Raw genomic sequence first — 12842 nt, 5'->3', positions numbered from 1 at the left:
CTGTCTCTCCACGGGACTCCCCGACCCTGGTCCCCGACTCCCGGCCTGAGGGATTGGGGTGCTCCACCAGAGCGGGGGCTGGGATTGGGCAAGTGGTCCCACCGGCCTCCACCCAGGCACAAGCGCTGTGGAGGCTTTGGGATGTGTGCCAGCCTTTCTTGACTTTACCTCCGCCCTCAGGGAGCTCTGTCCTTGACGGTTTGTGGCCTGGTTTCCTTGATGGACCCAGAGTCTTTCCGACTTCCCTCCCGCCTTCCAGGGTCCGTGTCCCATTGGAATCCCAGTCAGAAACAGCACCCAGATCTTCCCCAGCCAGCATGCCTCCGATTCTGGGATCGATTCTGATGAGCAGAGTTGTTTCGGGGAGAGGCCTCAGAGGAGCTGATGGGATTGCAGAGCAATATGAGCAGTGTGGCCCGGATTAAAATCACTCAAGTCCTGGAATTCTGAGGCCTCATAATCATTTCTCTGGTATTATGCCCCAACTCACAGCCACAAAAGCATCAGTGTTCTGTCTTTTTGAGATGGCAGATACAGGCTAATAATAGAACGCATAGGAGAGTCCTTCACGACCCTGGACTAACCTCACATAAACTCTGGTGCTGTCCTGACCACTCTCCCATAGAGAAGGAGGGACAGCTCTGAAGGAGGGACAGCTGTGGTGAACAGTGAGGTGACCTGGAGGTGGCCATGCAGAGAGTGGGGAGAAGGTTCTCAGAGCTGGATGGCCGGTTCCCACCCCAGGCCCTGCCCTCACCTACCTTCACACACTGCACCTGCATCCTCACTGTGATCACAGTCAAAGGTCTCAACCTGCTCACATTCAGCCAGCATCCTCGGTCCCGTTGCAAGGGCCACTTGAAGAAACACGGACTGGTCTTCCTCTGCCAACGGCAGGTACAGCAGGCCTGCAGGGGTGTGCTTGGCTACTCCGCAGACCAGCTCCCGCCACACCACGGCCACATCCTTCACGTCCCAGCCGTCATCACACACGGTGCCCCAGCTACCGTCCTGTTCCATCACCACCCGCCCTTTGCAGCGGTGGGGACCATTTGTCAAGTGGATTTTGGATGGGGCTCTGCAAACAAGAGGGGTTGGATCACACTCAGAAATGTGGGAGGGAAACAGGAGAAGCTGTTTGGTGGGGGTGGTGTGGGGTGGGGTAGAGGGCTTGCTGACATAGGGAATCCGTCTCCCAAGGGCAGCCCCCACCTAAAGAGCCCTGGGAAAAGCAGCCCTGCATTCTGAAGACAAAGGAATGTAGGGACATAGGGATTTATGCTTTGATTCTCAGGAGCTCAGAAAGATCTCAGAAAAGCAGAGAGAAGGCTAGAACTAGGTCTTCCCTAGAGATGAAGCCTGGGGGCTCCAGCATTCCGGTGGACTGAGCTGCCCGGTTTCTTCTGAGAGCTGCTTCACACCCCATTGGTGACCTCACCCATCCCAAGGCTGCTCCTTCTGCAGGGGGCAAACATGCCACAGGGTCAGCCTGCGCTCTGTCCATTTCTTTGTTTGCTTTTCCAAACTGGAGTGATTTGTAAGGAGGCCTTTTCTGGAGGGTCTCCAGCAGAGAGGAAGGATGGAGCCCAGAGCTGTCAGTGACCAGCCTCCCTTCTGAGAACAAAAATGATGGAGAGACACAACAGAAAGAGGGGTGGCAAAGGACAGGACCCTAAGAGCTAGCCGCGCACTAAGGCACGTCCAGTCCCCATCTCTCCCACCTGCTGCACTTGTGGTTTTTTCTGGCTCAAGCCAGTTTGTATGGCATTTCTATCCTTTGCAACCAAAGTGCCCCATCTGACATGGTCAGTTACCAACTTCACAGCAGAGCTCCTGCAGAAATAGTAAACCTGGAAGAATGACAGGTAGCATATGAATGTGATTCTCAGAAACTCACAGATTGAAAAGACGAAGCGTATATAAGGCGCCATGGAGACTGACTAGATAAGCAACCAGCTTCATCGGATAGAAAAGTAAACACCAAACTTTGTATATCCCAAACAGAAAATTCACATTCTTTTCAAATTCCATATAGAAGGGCGTCTGAGTAGCTCGGTCAGTTAATGATCTGACTCTTGGTTTCAGCTCAGGTCATGATCTCAGGGTCATGGGATCGAGCCCCACGTCGGACTTTGCGCTCAGTGGGGTGTCTGCCTGAGGATTCACCCTCTCCCTCTGCCACTCCCCCCACTCGCACTCACTCTCAAATAAATAATAAAAAATTTTAAAATAAATAAATAAAATAAAGTCAAATTGCATATATAGCATTTACAAAAATGACAACTGTGTGTTAGGCCATAAAAACATTTTTAGTAAGTTCCCCAAAGTAAAAGTCATGCGTCTATATACTTTAATCAAGTTTAACCACAAGGACAAAGAAAAAAATCTATAAGAAATTAATGAACTAAAGGACAAAAGTGAAATCTATTCATAAGGAATTGTAAGTCTCCAGTTACAAAAGAAATGAAAACCCATATTCCACATAATTTAGAAATTAAACAAATGAAAATGTTAGACATTGATACTTATACAGGGAGATGCAAGCAGTACTTAGAAGAAACGTGTTTTAGATGCATTTACTACATGCAAATAAAGATGAAGAGTAAATAAGCATTTACTTGAGAAGTTAAAGAAGGAGTAACATAAAGTAAGCCTAAAGCAAAAAGGAGGAAAACATACTGAAGGTAAGGGAGAAGATGAACTAGAACTAAATGAACTAGAAAACCAAAACCCAAATAGATTTGAGTTATAAAAGTGCACCTGAGTCTCGAGAAAGAGCCGTAACATAGACCCTCGTGGGCCTGTCTGATTCAGAAGGAAGTCACGCAAATGGAACAAAGGATAGAAAAATTGGAAAGACTAATAAGAAAGCAGCTCTGACGCTGGGAGTCAAGATCTCACAGGCTTGGGAAGTCCTTGCGGCCGATTCCAGAGACGTTTCAAGTAGCACGTGCGTCCAACACAAAACCGTTTAAAACAAAACTTCTGCAAACACAGCGACCACGCAGTGCTTCTGAAATCATAGCTATGAGGCTAAACTCTCCCTGATACCAAACCCAGAAAGTCACGTAGCTACTGCCCATGAGGACATGGTGACTAAGAAGGGCTCGGCAGGAACCCGATGACTTCCCGGAGGAGGACCCCTATAATGCACGTCTCTACGGTGATGCGTTAGAGGGGACACGTGGTGTGACCACCGCGATGCTTCCTGACCCTAGCCTCCAGCTCCACCTTGGGCCAGCGGCAGAGCGACCTGGGAGAGGTACCGAATCTAAATCTCATTTCCTCGTCAGTAAAATGAGTGTTGTTATGGAGGTTGAGTTTGGATCCCGGAATTTGTTCATGGTTTTTCCACCGTTTCCTGAGTATTGACGAGGCTAGTTGGGGCGGGGTGGGCGGTGATCTGCAGAGGTCGGCGGGGTGGGTGGGGTGAAGGCCCCTGCAGAGCACAGCCCCAAGAGCTGAAGACCAGTTTCCTGACCACAGGATCACCCAGCGCAAAAGACGCTTGGCATAACCGCAGCTGGTCCTCTAGAAGGAGATACGGACATGTCCTACCTGTGATGCTGAGTGGTACCGCCTCGCTGCCCTGGGCCCCCAGGCCATTGTTGGCTTCACAGGAGTAGTTTCCAGAATGTTCTGGGGTCAGAGAGAGGTTGAAGGACGCTCCTCCTCCAGAGGGGGCCGAGCTGCTCCCCAGGGTGACATCCTCGTGATAAAACCGGTACTGGATCAGGGGAGAGCTGCTCTGGGCCTCGCAGCGAAGCTCCACCACGTCCCCCACCACGGCCCGGGTCCCGGGAGTCCTGAGGGTGAGGACGGGGCGGGACGCTGGGACTGAGGGAGACAGGGCCAACGTCAGAGAGCGTCTCTCCTGCTGGACGGCCTTACAGCCCACTCTGTCCTTGTCCCAGGTCCTTGCAGGGTCCCTCCAGCCCATGAGGGATGTCTTGTGTCCCTCTGTCCCCCTCCTCTAGCTCATCTGTCACTGTCGCCACCACCTCACAGATCTCCTGCCGTGTTCACATGGCTTCTTAACCACTTCACAGCCCGTCCCACGTCATCCTTGGCACATCCTCACTGCCACAGAGGGAGACTGCTGCAATCACTGGCTGATTAGGAGAGCGCTGCTCACCTGTGATGGTGACGTTCAGGGCCCCGCTGCGGGCCAGGCCGTGGCCATTGTCCGCCACGCAGTAGTAGCCACCCGCATGGCTCTCCCCGACGGCAGGGATCTCCAGCTCTGCTCTCCGGGAACGCTGGCGCTTGCTCCCCACACTCTCCCCCGTGTCCTCTCTGTGCCAGAAGAACGTGGTGTCCCCTGTGCCTTCAGCCACGGAGCAGACGAGGACCAGACGCTCCCCTGCAAGCACCTGTCCCCCCTGGGGCTGGGTCTCCAGGAGCACTGCCGACACCGGGACGCCTGCGTGAACGAGACAGGGCAGGTGAGGGCAGGTGAGGCCAAGTGAGGGCAGGTGAGGGCAGGTGAGGCCAGGTGAGGGCAGGTGAGGCCAGGTGAGGCCAGGTGAGGGCAGGTGAGGGTAGGTGAGGCCAGGTGAGGGCAGGTGAGGCCAGGTGAGGCCAGGTGAGGGCAGGTGAGGCCAGGTGAGGCCAGGTGAAGCCAGGTGAGGGCAGGTGAGGGCCACCGGGATGCCTGCATGAACATGAGAGGCCAGGTGAGGCCAGGTGAGGCCAGGTGAGGGCAGGTGAGGCCAAGTGAGGGCAGGTGAGGCCAGGTGAGGGCAGGTGAGGGCAGGTGAGGCCAGGTGAGGCCAAGTGAGGGCAGGTGAGGGGAGGTGAGGGCAGATGAGGCCAGGTGATGGCAGGTGAGGCCAGGTGAGGCCAGGTGAGGGCCACCGGGATGCCTGCATGAACACGAGAGGCCAGGTGAGGCCAGGTGAGGGCGGGTGAGGCCAAGTGAGGGCAGGTGAGGCCAGGTGAGGCCAGGTAAGGGCAGGTGAGGGCAGGTGAGGCCAGGTGAGGGCAGGTGAGGCCAGGTGAGGCCAGGTGAGGGCAGGTGAGGGCAGGCGAAGGCCACCGGGATGCCTGCATGAACATGAGAGGCCAGGTGAGGGCAGGTGAGGGCAGGTGAGGCCAAGTGAGGGCAGGTGAGGCCAGGTGAGGCCAGGTAAGGGCAGGTGAGGGCAGGTGAGGCCAAGTGAGGGCAGGTGAGGCCAGGTGAGGCCAGGTGAGGGCAGGTGAGGCCAAGTGAGGGCAGGTGAGGCCAGGTGAGGGCAGGTGAGGGCAGGTGAGGCCAGGTGAGGGCAGGTGAGGCCAGGTGAGGGCAGGTGAGGGCAGGTGAGGCCAAGTGAGGGCAGGTGAGGCCAAGTGAGGGCAGGTGAGGCCAGGTGAGGGGAGGTGAGGGCAGGTGAGGGCAGGTGAGGCCAGGTGAGGCCAGGTGAGGGCAGGTGAGGGCAGGCGAAGGCCACCGGGATGCCTGCATGAACATGAGAGGCCAGGTGAGGGCAGGTGAGGGCAGGTGAGGCCAAGTGAGGGCAGGTGAGGCCAGGTGAGGCCAGGTGAGGGCCACCGGGATGCCTGCATGAACACGAGAGGCCAGGTGAGGCCAGGTGAGGGCGGGTGAGGCCAGGTGAGGCCAGGTGAGGGCCTGGGTTGGAGGGCCTGCTATGCATCTGGGCAGGTGGAGTTGCTGGAGGCCAAGGTGTAGGCAGAAGAGTGTTTGGTGGGGAGGGAGCATGCTGAGGGCCCTGCGGCAGGGCCACCTGTGCTACTGCATGGCACACAATGGCCATGGCCTGGCCTGCAGCAGGAGAGGGGGACAGGGGGACAGCGGGGGGCGGGACGGGGGACAGCGGGGCGGCGGGACAGGGGACAGTGGGGTGACAGGACAGGGGACAGTGGGACAGTGGAACAGGGGACAGCGGGACAGGGGGATAGCAGGATGGTGGGACGGGGACAGCGGGATGGCGGGACAGCGGAACAGCAGGACAGGGGACAGCGGGCTGGCGGGAGCGCTGTGCCGCTTATTCATCGCATGCTCTCGGTAGGTCAGTTCATCCGTGACCCCGCGTTGCCTGGAAGATGGAGTGTGGAGCCTCGTAGCAGCGTGGCAGGGCTCTGGGGGTGATGAAGGGAGAGCCCCACCCAGCAGCCGGCTGCCTGGAGGTGTCCGGCGCCTGGCAGCCGAGGTCGCACTGCCGTCCACCCGCACGGGGTGGGGCAGGGGCAGACGCCGACCCCAGCGTGCCTGGGGTCCCATTCCTGCTGCGCCGCTTCCAGGCTGGGTTACCCCGGGCAGGTCACTTGACTGCTCTGTGCTTTCAGGCTCCTCGTGTGTGAAATGGGGATACTAACGGACCCACATTACAGATCCCGTCACAGCACTGCTCCCCAGGGCTCTGCGGGGCTCCCCCTAGGCCTGTTCGGAGCAGGGCCTGTACTTGGTAAACTTCCTGAGAGTCCTCCCTGTCCAGAGACTTTTGGGCACCAGAGGGGTTCTTCTGGAACTGAGCACAGCAGCCCGGCTTCAGGCCTGGCGTTCGGGAAGCGACTGTAAGTGCTGGGGGCTCTTCCTGCCCCTCCTGCTATTGCTGCTCGTGGCTCTCCCTGGGCTCGGGGTGCCTCTGGCTGGGGGCAGCTCCCCGCAGATGGACACCATGATTCTTTAGCTATTGTTCGCTGAGCAGAATAGAAGGTGCTGCAGGGAGAGCTTATGATGGTCGCTTCGTGGACCGGGAGAGCAGAGCTCTGGGAGATGGCGCCCCTGTGGCCACTGATAGGCAGAGCCCAGGGGAGTCCCCATAGCCCCATACCCGCCGTACCCTCTGGGACAGGGGAGGCACAGCTGGGGTCTCCCCAGGAGCCCTGCTCTTCTCTGCCCGACCCAGGACCCAGCCTGCAGCCCCGCCCCTGGGGCTCACCCTGCGCAAGCACGTGGGGCCGATGACTCTGCTTGGAGACGCTGTGGGACACGGTCGCCACCTCACACCAGTAGTATCCCGAGTCCTCCTTCCCTGTGGCCGAGATCCGAAACTCTGATGAGCTCCTGTCTCATCTCAGGGTGTGGTCATCCCTGAAGAAGGAGTAGCAAAGCTGCGTCCCGGACCTGTCCCAGGGGAGCTGGGTGTCACAGGACAGGGTCACTGAGGTCCCCTCGGTGGGCTGCAAAGGCCTGACGGTCAGCGTGGGTGCTGGAAACAGCTCTGGAGGGAGAGAGGGAACAGACCAGCCGTCGTGCGGTGTGCAGGTCCTGCGGGGAGGTGCCCTGTCTTCTCAGCCCCAGTGAGCAGGACTCACAGACCCAGACCCAGGGACACACAGCCACCCACCATCGCTCCCTCCCTGGGTGTGTCCCCTGGCCCGCACCCGGGTGCCCCCCCCACAGGCCCTTGAACGGCGAAGCCTCACCTTGGACAGTGAGCCACACAGATCTCGTTTTCCCTGTCCTGAGTGTACAGAAGGACAGCTCGTGGACCTCACAGGAAGAGAAGCCACCGACCCTGGGCCTTGCGTTTGAAATGGTGTAGCTTGAGGGGCCGTAGGAAGGGGCTAGCAGAGACCCGTCCTCGTAGTTCGTCACTTTCCCTGCCATGTCATTGCTTTCCCCAGAGCGCCTCACAACCGCCTCGTCTCCTTCATAGACGTAGCGGGGCATGTCAATGCTCGGCCAGTGTGCAAAAGATGCAGACGCTGCAGCGTCAGCCCTGCCCCCACCCAGTCCCAGCACCCTGACTCCCGCTCGCGTCGGGGAGGGGTGATGCACACACACGCACCACTGTGCAGCATGGATCCCTGGGAACCCTTACTGACATCTTGTGCCTTCCATACCTCCTGTTAATGTTATGTCTGTTGAAAAAGTTTCAGTCCCATTTCTGGACCAAATGTGGATTTTTAAGTGACACTTGTATCTCTGCATCCATTCAAGGTGACCTCCTGTCCCTGTGGCAGCCAGGATCAACTTTGTCTGCATCTCTCATTCCTTGGAGGCTCAGCCCAGTGGCTACAATTCAAACACCTTCCTATTGTCTTCTCCCTGATGTAACCATCCATCAGCTGGGACAGTAGCCCCGGGGCTGCAGAATCAGTACCTGGAATGAGCCCTTCCCGAATGCCTTTTCCAGAGGCTTCTGAGAACCCTTTGCTGGATGGACCCTGTAAGAAGGGGTGGGCTCCTCTGCTTGTTCGGGTCCTTGCCTCCCCTTGGAGGACAGTGGTCCTCAGAGCTAAGGGCAGCTTGGTGTGTGGATCTGCCCCAGCAGGGGAAGGAAACCACTAGGCTGCAGGGGCTGGAGGTTCCAAGCTGGAAGTTTGCAGAGGAAAGAGAGCCAGCCCTATACGCTATGACCCAGCTCTGAGTCTGGGGCTTTCGGGGGGGGGATATTTTTCAGCTGACAACTGAGCTAGAAATTCAGTTTCAAATATCAATTTAGAATCGTGGTGCATTGGGCTGAATTGCAGAGATGTTCGCCATTCTGATAAAAAGTCTAATCCCAGGACTGCGTTGGACCATTCATTCCCCTTCAGTGTAAAGAGAGGCAGAGCTGGACATGGAGGAACAGGATGGAGAAAGGGGGGAGGCAAGAAGTGTTTGTTTTGTCTGCGGGCTCTGCCCTGTAGCCCTGAGTTACGGTAGCTCTCAGGGAACTGCCTCAGAAGGCAGACCACCCTCGCGTGGGCTCTAGGTCCAGTCTCCAAAGTGGGATCCATAAAGAGGTGGGACTTCCATATTCTATGAAACATTTTCTCATCTTTTGATTTTTTTGTTTTTGTACATATTTTGCAACGCTCACAGTATTTCTCTCCAGGGCTCTCTATCTAGATAACATGTTGGATGTGCATGCTCAGAATTTTTGTTCTTAATAAGCTCAGAGACCACTGCTCCTTCCAGACCGCTCAGTCTCACCTGTGGACCAGGAGGCGGGCATGGCGGTGGGTCAGAAACACTGACAAAAAGAGACACATCTTAAGCCTTCCTGGAGGCCAAAAGTTTCCTTCCTCCACGTGGAGATTGGGCAAGATTTTCAGTGAAGATGATAGAGATGAAATCAGTTTGATTAAAGAATGTTTGAGAAAGAAGACTCACGTGACCGAGATGGTGGTAACGACAGGGCTAGAGATAAGTAAGAGATGACTCTGGACCTTACTGAGTTTGGAACCAGGGTCTGGCTGGGAGATACTCGGGAGAGTGGCCTTAACTTTGACATTTGACTGACAGACCCTCTCCCCAGAACAAGGAACAATCTGCATACGCGCACATCTCATCAGGTCCTGCCGAAGCTCGTCCGAAGAACCCTCTGCCTGAAAATCACAGCAGATGCAATACAGTGTATCGTCAGATCTAAAAATATCAGCTATGTAAGGATGCCCCCCACCCCCCACCCCTTGTAGGAGGGTGAATACCTCCTTGAAGGAGGAGGTAAAGAGAAAATGTAACTTTCCAGTCTAATAATGTAAGACAAGTTAGGCGTGGAAACGTTCAGGGGTCGGCCCTGTTTTAGGCAGAGCATCTCCCCAGCATCCAGTTACCTCTCTGTGGTAAATGTGTTTCCCATCATGGCGTCTGGTGCTGCTGGGGGTCCGGAACCAGGAGAACGTGGAGAATGTTTACTCAGCAGTAACTGCATATGGTCTGCTTTCCCTTCCTGGGTAACTGCTTTCTGGTCCCAGGGCTCAGCAGCAAGGAGAAAAGAATTCATGGCCTTGACAGGGTCCGGGGGTTTAGCCCATCAGGCAGGCAGGTAGCAGTGCAGGGATGAAGGGACACCGGAGCGCTCCTGCCCGGTGGGGACCGGCCTCCCCCTCGCCCCACCCCAGTCCTGGCCCCGGTCCCCACAGCCCCAGCGGCACCTGCCTCGCCGGCAGAGTGAGGGCCTCCCAGAGACAGAAGAGAACAAAGACAGGGGAACTCACCAGCCTGGGCATCCACAGCAACTGCAGGGGAAGAGGCAGAGATCACCACCCAGCCAGGGGCTGCACGCTTTCTGAAAACGTAACCTCCACCCTCTCCCCAACTGGTCTCTCTGCCCCCTTTCCCTCTGTGTCTTCTTCCCTCGACCCCCCACTTCTCACCCCTTCCGTCCTCCTCCCCTCATTCTGTCTATTCCTTTCCCCCTCCAGCTTGGCTTGCTTCCTTCTTTCCCTCACTCACAAACAACCTCTCGTAGAATCAAGGGCTCAAGACCCAAACGGTTCATAAACATAGTCCTTCCCTGTTACCAGAGCTGATTATTATGCAGGCAAATTCCCAAGAAGTTTCACACTGTATTTGATCCTCTCACACCTTCTCTTTTTAAGGCTGACTTTTGTTTGAGACAGATCGAGTGCCCACTGGCAACACAGAAGTCAGGAAGGTGTCTGCTCACATCTTGTGCACGCTGTTTCTCCCTCCTTCCTTGTTCTCGATCCAGCACTGTGTTTGCATCTGTGTGCAAGGGTCAGACTCACCAGCAGAAGCTGTGGTCTCATCTACAGTCGGCGGGACTGGAAACACTCCAAAGTGTCAGTTGAGGAAAGAAAGACATCGGCCCCAGGTGTGCTGGCTTGGTGTGGGAGTGGGGCTGGGACAGAGTAGGATTTCGGTGGCCCGGAAATAGAATTTACCCCAACAGAACATTCCTTTGATCTCATTTTAAGAAGTGTTCCAATTTTCCGAGAGATCAAAGCAGAAATAGATGTTTTAAAGAGAGCAGAGGGCATCAGTATTTGCAAAAGAGATGCATAGTCCTTTGTTTTCCCGGGACCTGCTCTGCTCAGTACTGATCCTCACGACGCGTACTGGTCCTGAGTTAGAAGCCAGGGCCCATCCCTACTCATCCCATCGGAGAGATGTGTGCTCAAGAGCAAGCTCTTGGATGCCTGGGCACGGTGGTTCCGCCTCAGCTTCGCCCAGGTCCTGCTCCAGCATCCTACTCACCGAGGACCAGAAGCAATGGCCACAGCAGCATGAGATTGGAGGTGAGGCATTATCCCAATGGCGGTAAGGGGGCAGCTCAGGGACAGACTGTGAGGCTGGATTAGGCACTGTGGTTCAGCGGGGATTTTATAGAAAAATGAAAAAAAAAGTAGGAAAGCTCTCTGTGTGGCAGTCAGCATTGTCCCCACCCTTAGCCCCATGGGTGCTGAGAATATAAATGTTCTTCTTCACAGAGTTGCTCAGATGTTCTGTGTATTGATCGGAAATGCTCCTTGAAATGTAAGATGTCTTCACCCTATGGCTAGGGCACCCCAGGGAGCCTTTCTTTCTTTTTCTTTCTTTCTTTCTTTCTTTCTTTCTTTCTTTCTTTCTTTCTTTCTTTCTTTCTTTCTTTCTTTCTTTCTTCCTTTCTTTCTTTATCTTTCATTATTTTGTTATGTTCAGTTAGCCAGCATATAGTACATCATAAGGTTTTTTTTTAATTTTTAAAATTATTTATTTATTTATTTATTATGTTATGTTAATCACCATACAGGACATCATTAGTTTTTGATGTAGTGTTCCATGATTCATTGTTTGCATATAATGCCCAGTGCTTCATGCACTTAATACCCATCACCAGGCTCACCCATCCTCCCACCCCCCTCCCCTCTGAAACCCTCAGTTTGTTTCCCGTAGTCCATAATCTTTCATGGTTCATCTCCCCCTCTGACTTCCCCCCCCTTCATTTTTCCCCTCCTTCTCCTAATGTCCTCCATGCTATTCCTTATGTTCCACATATAAGTGAAACCATATGACAATTGACTTTCTCTGCTTGACTTATTTCTCTTAGCATAATCTCCTCCAGTCCCATTCATGTTGATGTAAAATTTGGGTATTCATCCTTTCTGATGGCTGAGTAATATTCCATTGTGTATATGGACCGCATCTTCTTTATCCATTCATCTGTTGAAGGGCATCTCAGCTCCTTCCACAGTTTGGCTATTGTGGACATTGCTGCAAATCAATCAGTGTGATAGAACACATTAATAAAGAAGAGACAAGAACCGTATAATCCTCTCAATTGATGCAGAAAAAGCATTCGACAAAATACAGCATCCTTTCCTGATTACACTCTTCAGAGTGTAGGGATAGAAGGAACATTCCTCAAGTTCATAAAATCCATCTATGAAAAGCCCACGGTAAATATCATTCTCAATGGGGAAAAACTGAGAACCTTTCCCTTAAGATCAGGAACACAACAACGATGCCCACTCTCACCACTATTATTCAACATAGGACTAGAAGTCCTAGCATCAGCAATCAGACAACAAAAAGAAATAAAGGTATTCAAATAGGTAAGGAAGAAGTCAAATTCTCTCTCTTTGCAGATGACATGATATTTTATGTGGAAAACCCAAAAGACTCCACCTCCAAATTGCTAGAACTTATACAGCAATTCAGTAACATGGCAGGATACAAAATCAATGCACAGAAATCAGTTGCTTTCCTATACACTAACAGTGTAACTGTAGAAAGAGCGATTCCATTTACAATAGCACCAAAAACCGTAAGATACCTCGGAATAAACCTAACCAACCAGAGGTAAAGGATCTATGAGAACACTTATGAGAGAAATTGAAGAAGACACAAAAAGATGGAAAAACATTCCATGCTCATGGATCAGAAGAATAAACATTGTTAAAATATCTATGCTACCCAGGGCAATCTATACTTTCAACACCATCCCGATCAAAATACCAACGGCATTTTTCAAAGTGCTGCAACAAACAATCCTAAAATTTGTATGGAATCAGAAAAGACCCCAAATCACCAAGGAAATGTTGAAAAAGAAAAACAAAGCTGGGGGCATCATGTTCGTTGCCTGATTTCAAGCTATATTTCAAAGCTGTGATCACCAAGACAGCATGGTACTGGCACAAAAACAGACACATGGACCAATGGAACAGAATAGAGAGCCCAGATATGG

The 12842-nt window shown here is 53.6% G+C and overlaps 1 protein-coding gene across 1 annotated transcript; it reads right to left on the bottom strand.

Annotated features, from left to right (window-relative positions):
- Positions 1-753: 753 nt before the first annotated feature.
- Positions 754-7615, bottom strand: LOC135364677 (Fc receptor-like protein 2). Its single transcript, XM_064593566.1, is given in 6 exon segments — positions 754-1076; positions 1494-1496; positions 3559-3837; positions 4136-4423; positions 6882-7163; positions 7369-7615. Coding segments are annotated over 6 exon segments (1422 nt in total).
- Between the last annotated feature and the right edge of the window lie 5227 nt (positions 7616-12842).

The sequence above is a fragment of the Mirounga angustirostris genome, unplaced genomic scaffold (genome assembly GCF_029215605.1).
Source record: "Mirounga angustirostris isolate CCGP_5_RB_7025 unplaced genomic scaffold, mMirAng1.0.hap1 SCAF_6, whole genome shotgun sequence".
NCBI lineage: Eukaryota > Metazoa > Chordata > Mammalia > Carnivora > Phocidae > Mirounga > Mirounga angustirostris.
The sequence above is the reverse complement of the archived record's forward strand: the minus strand, read 5'-3'. Positions and strand labels throughout refer to the sequence as shown.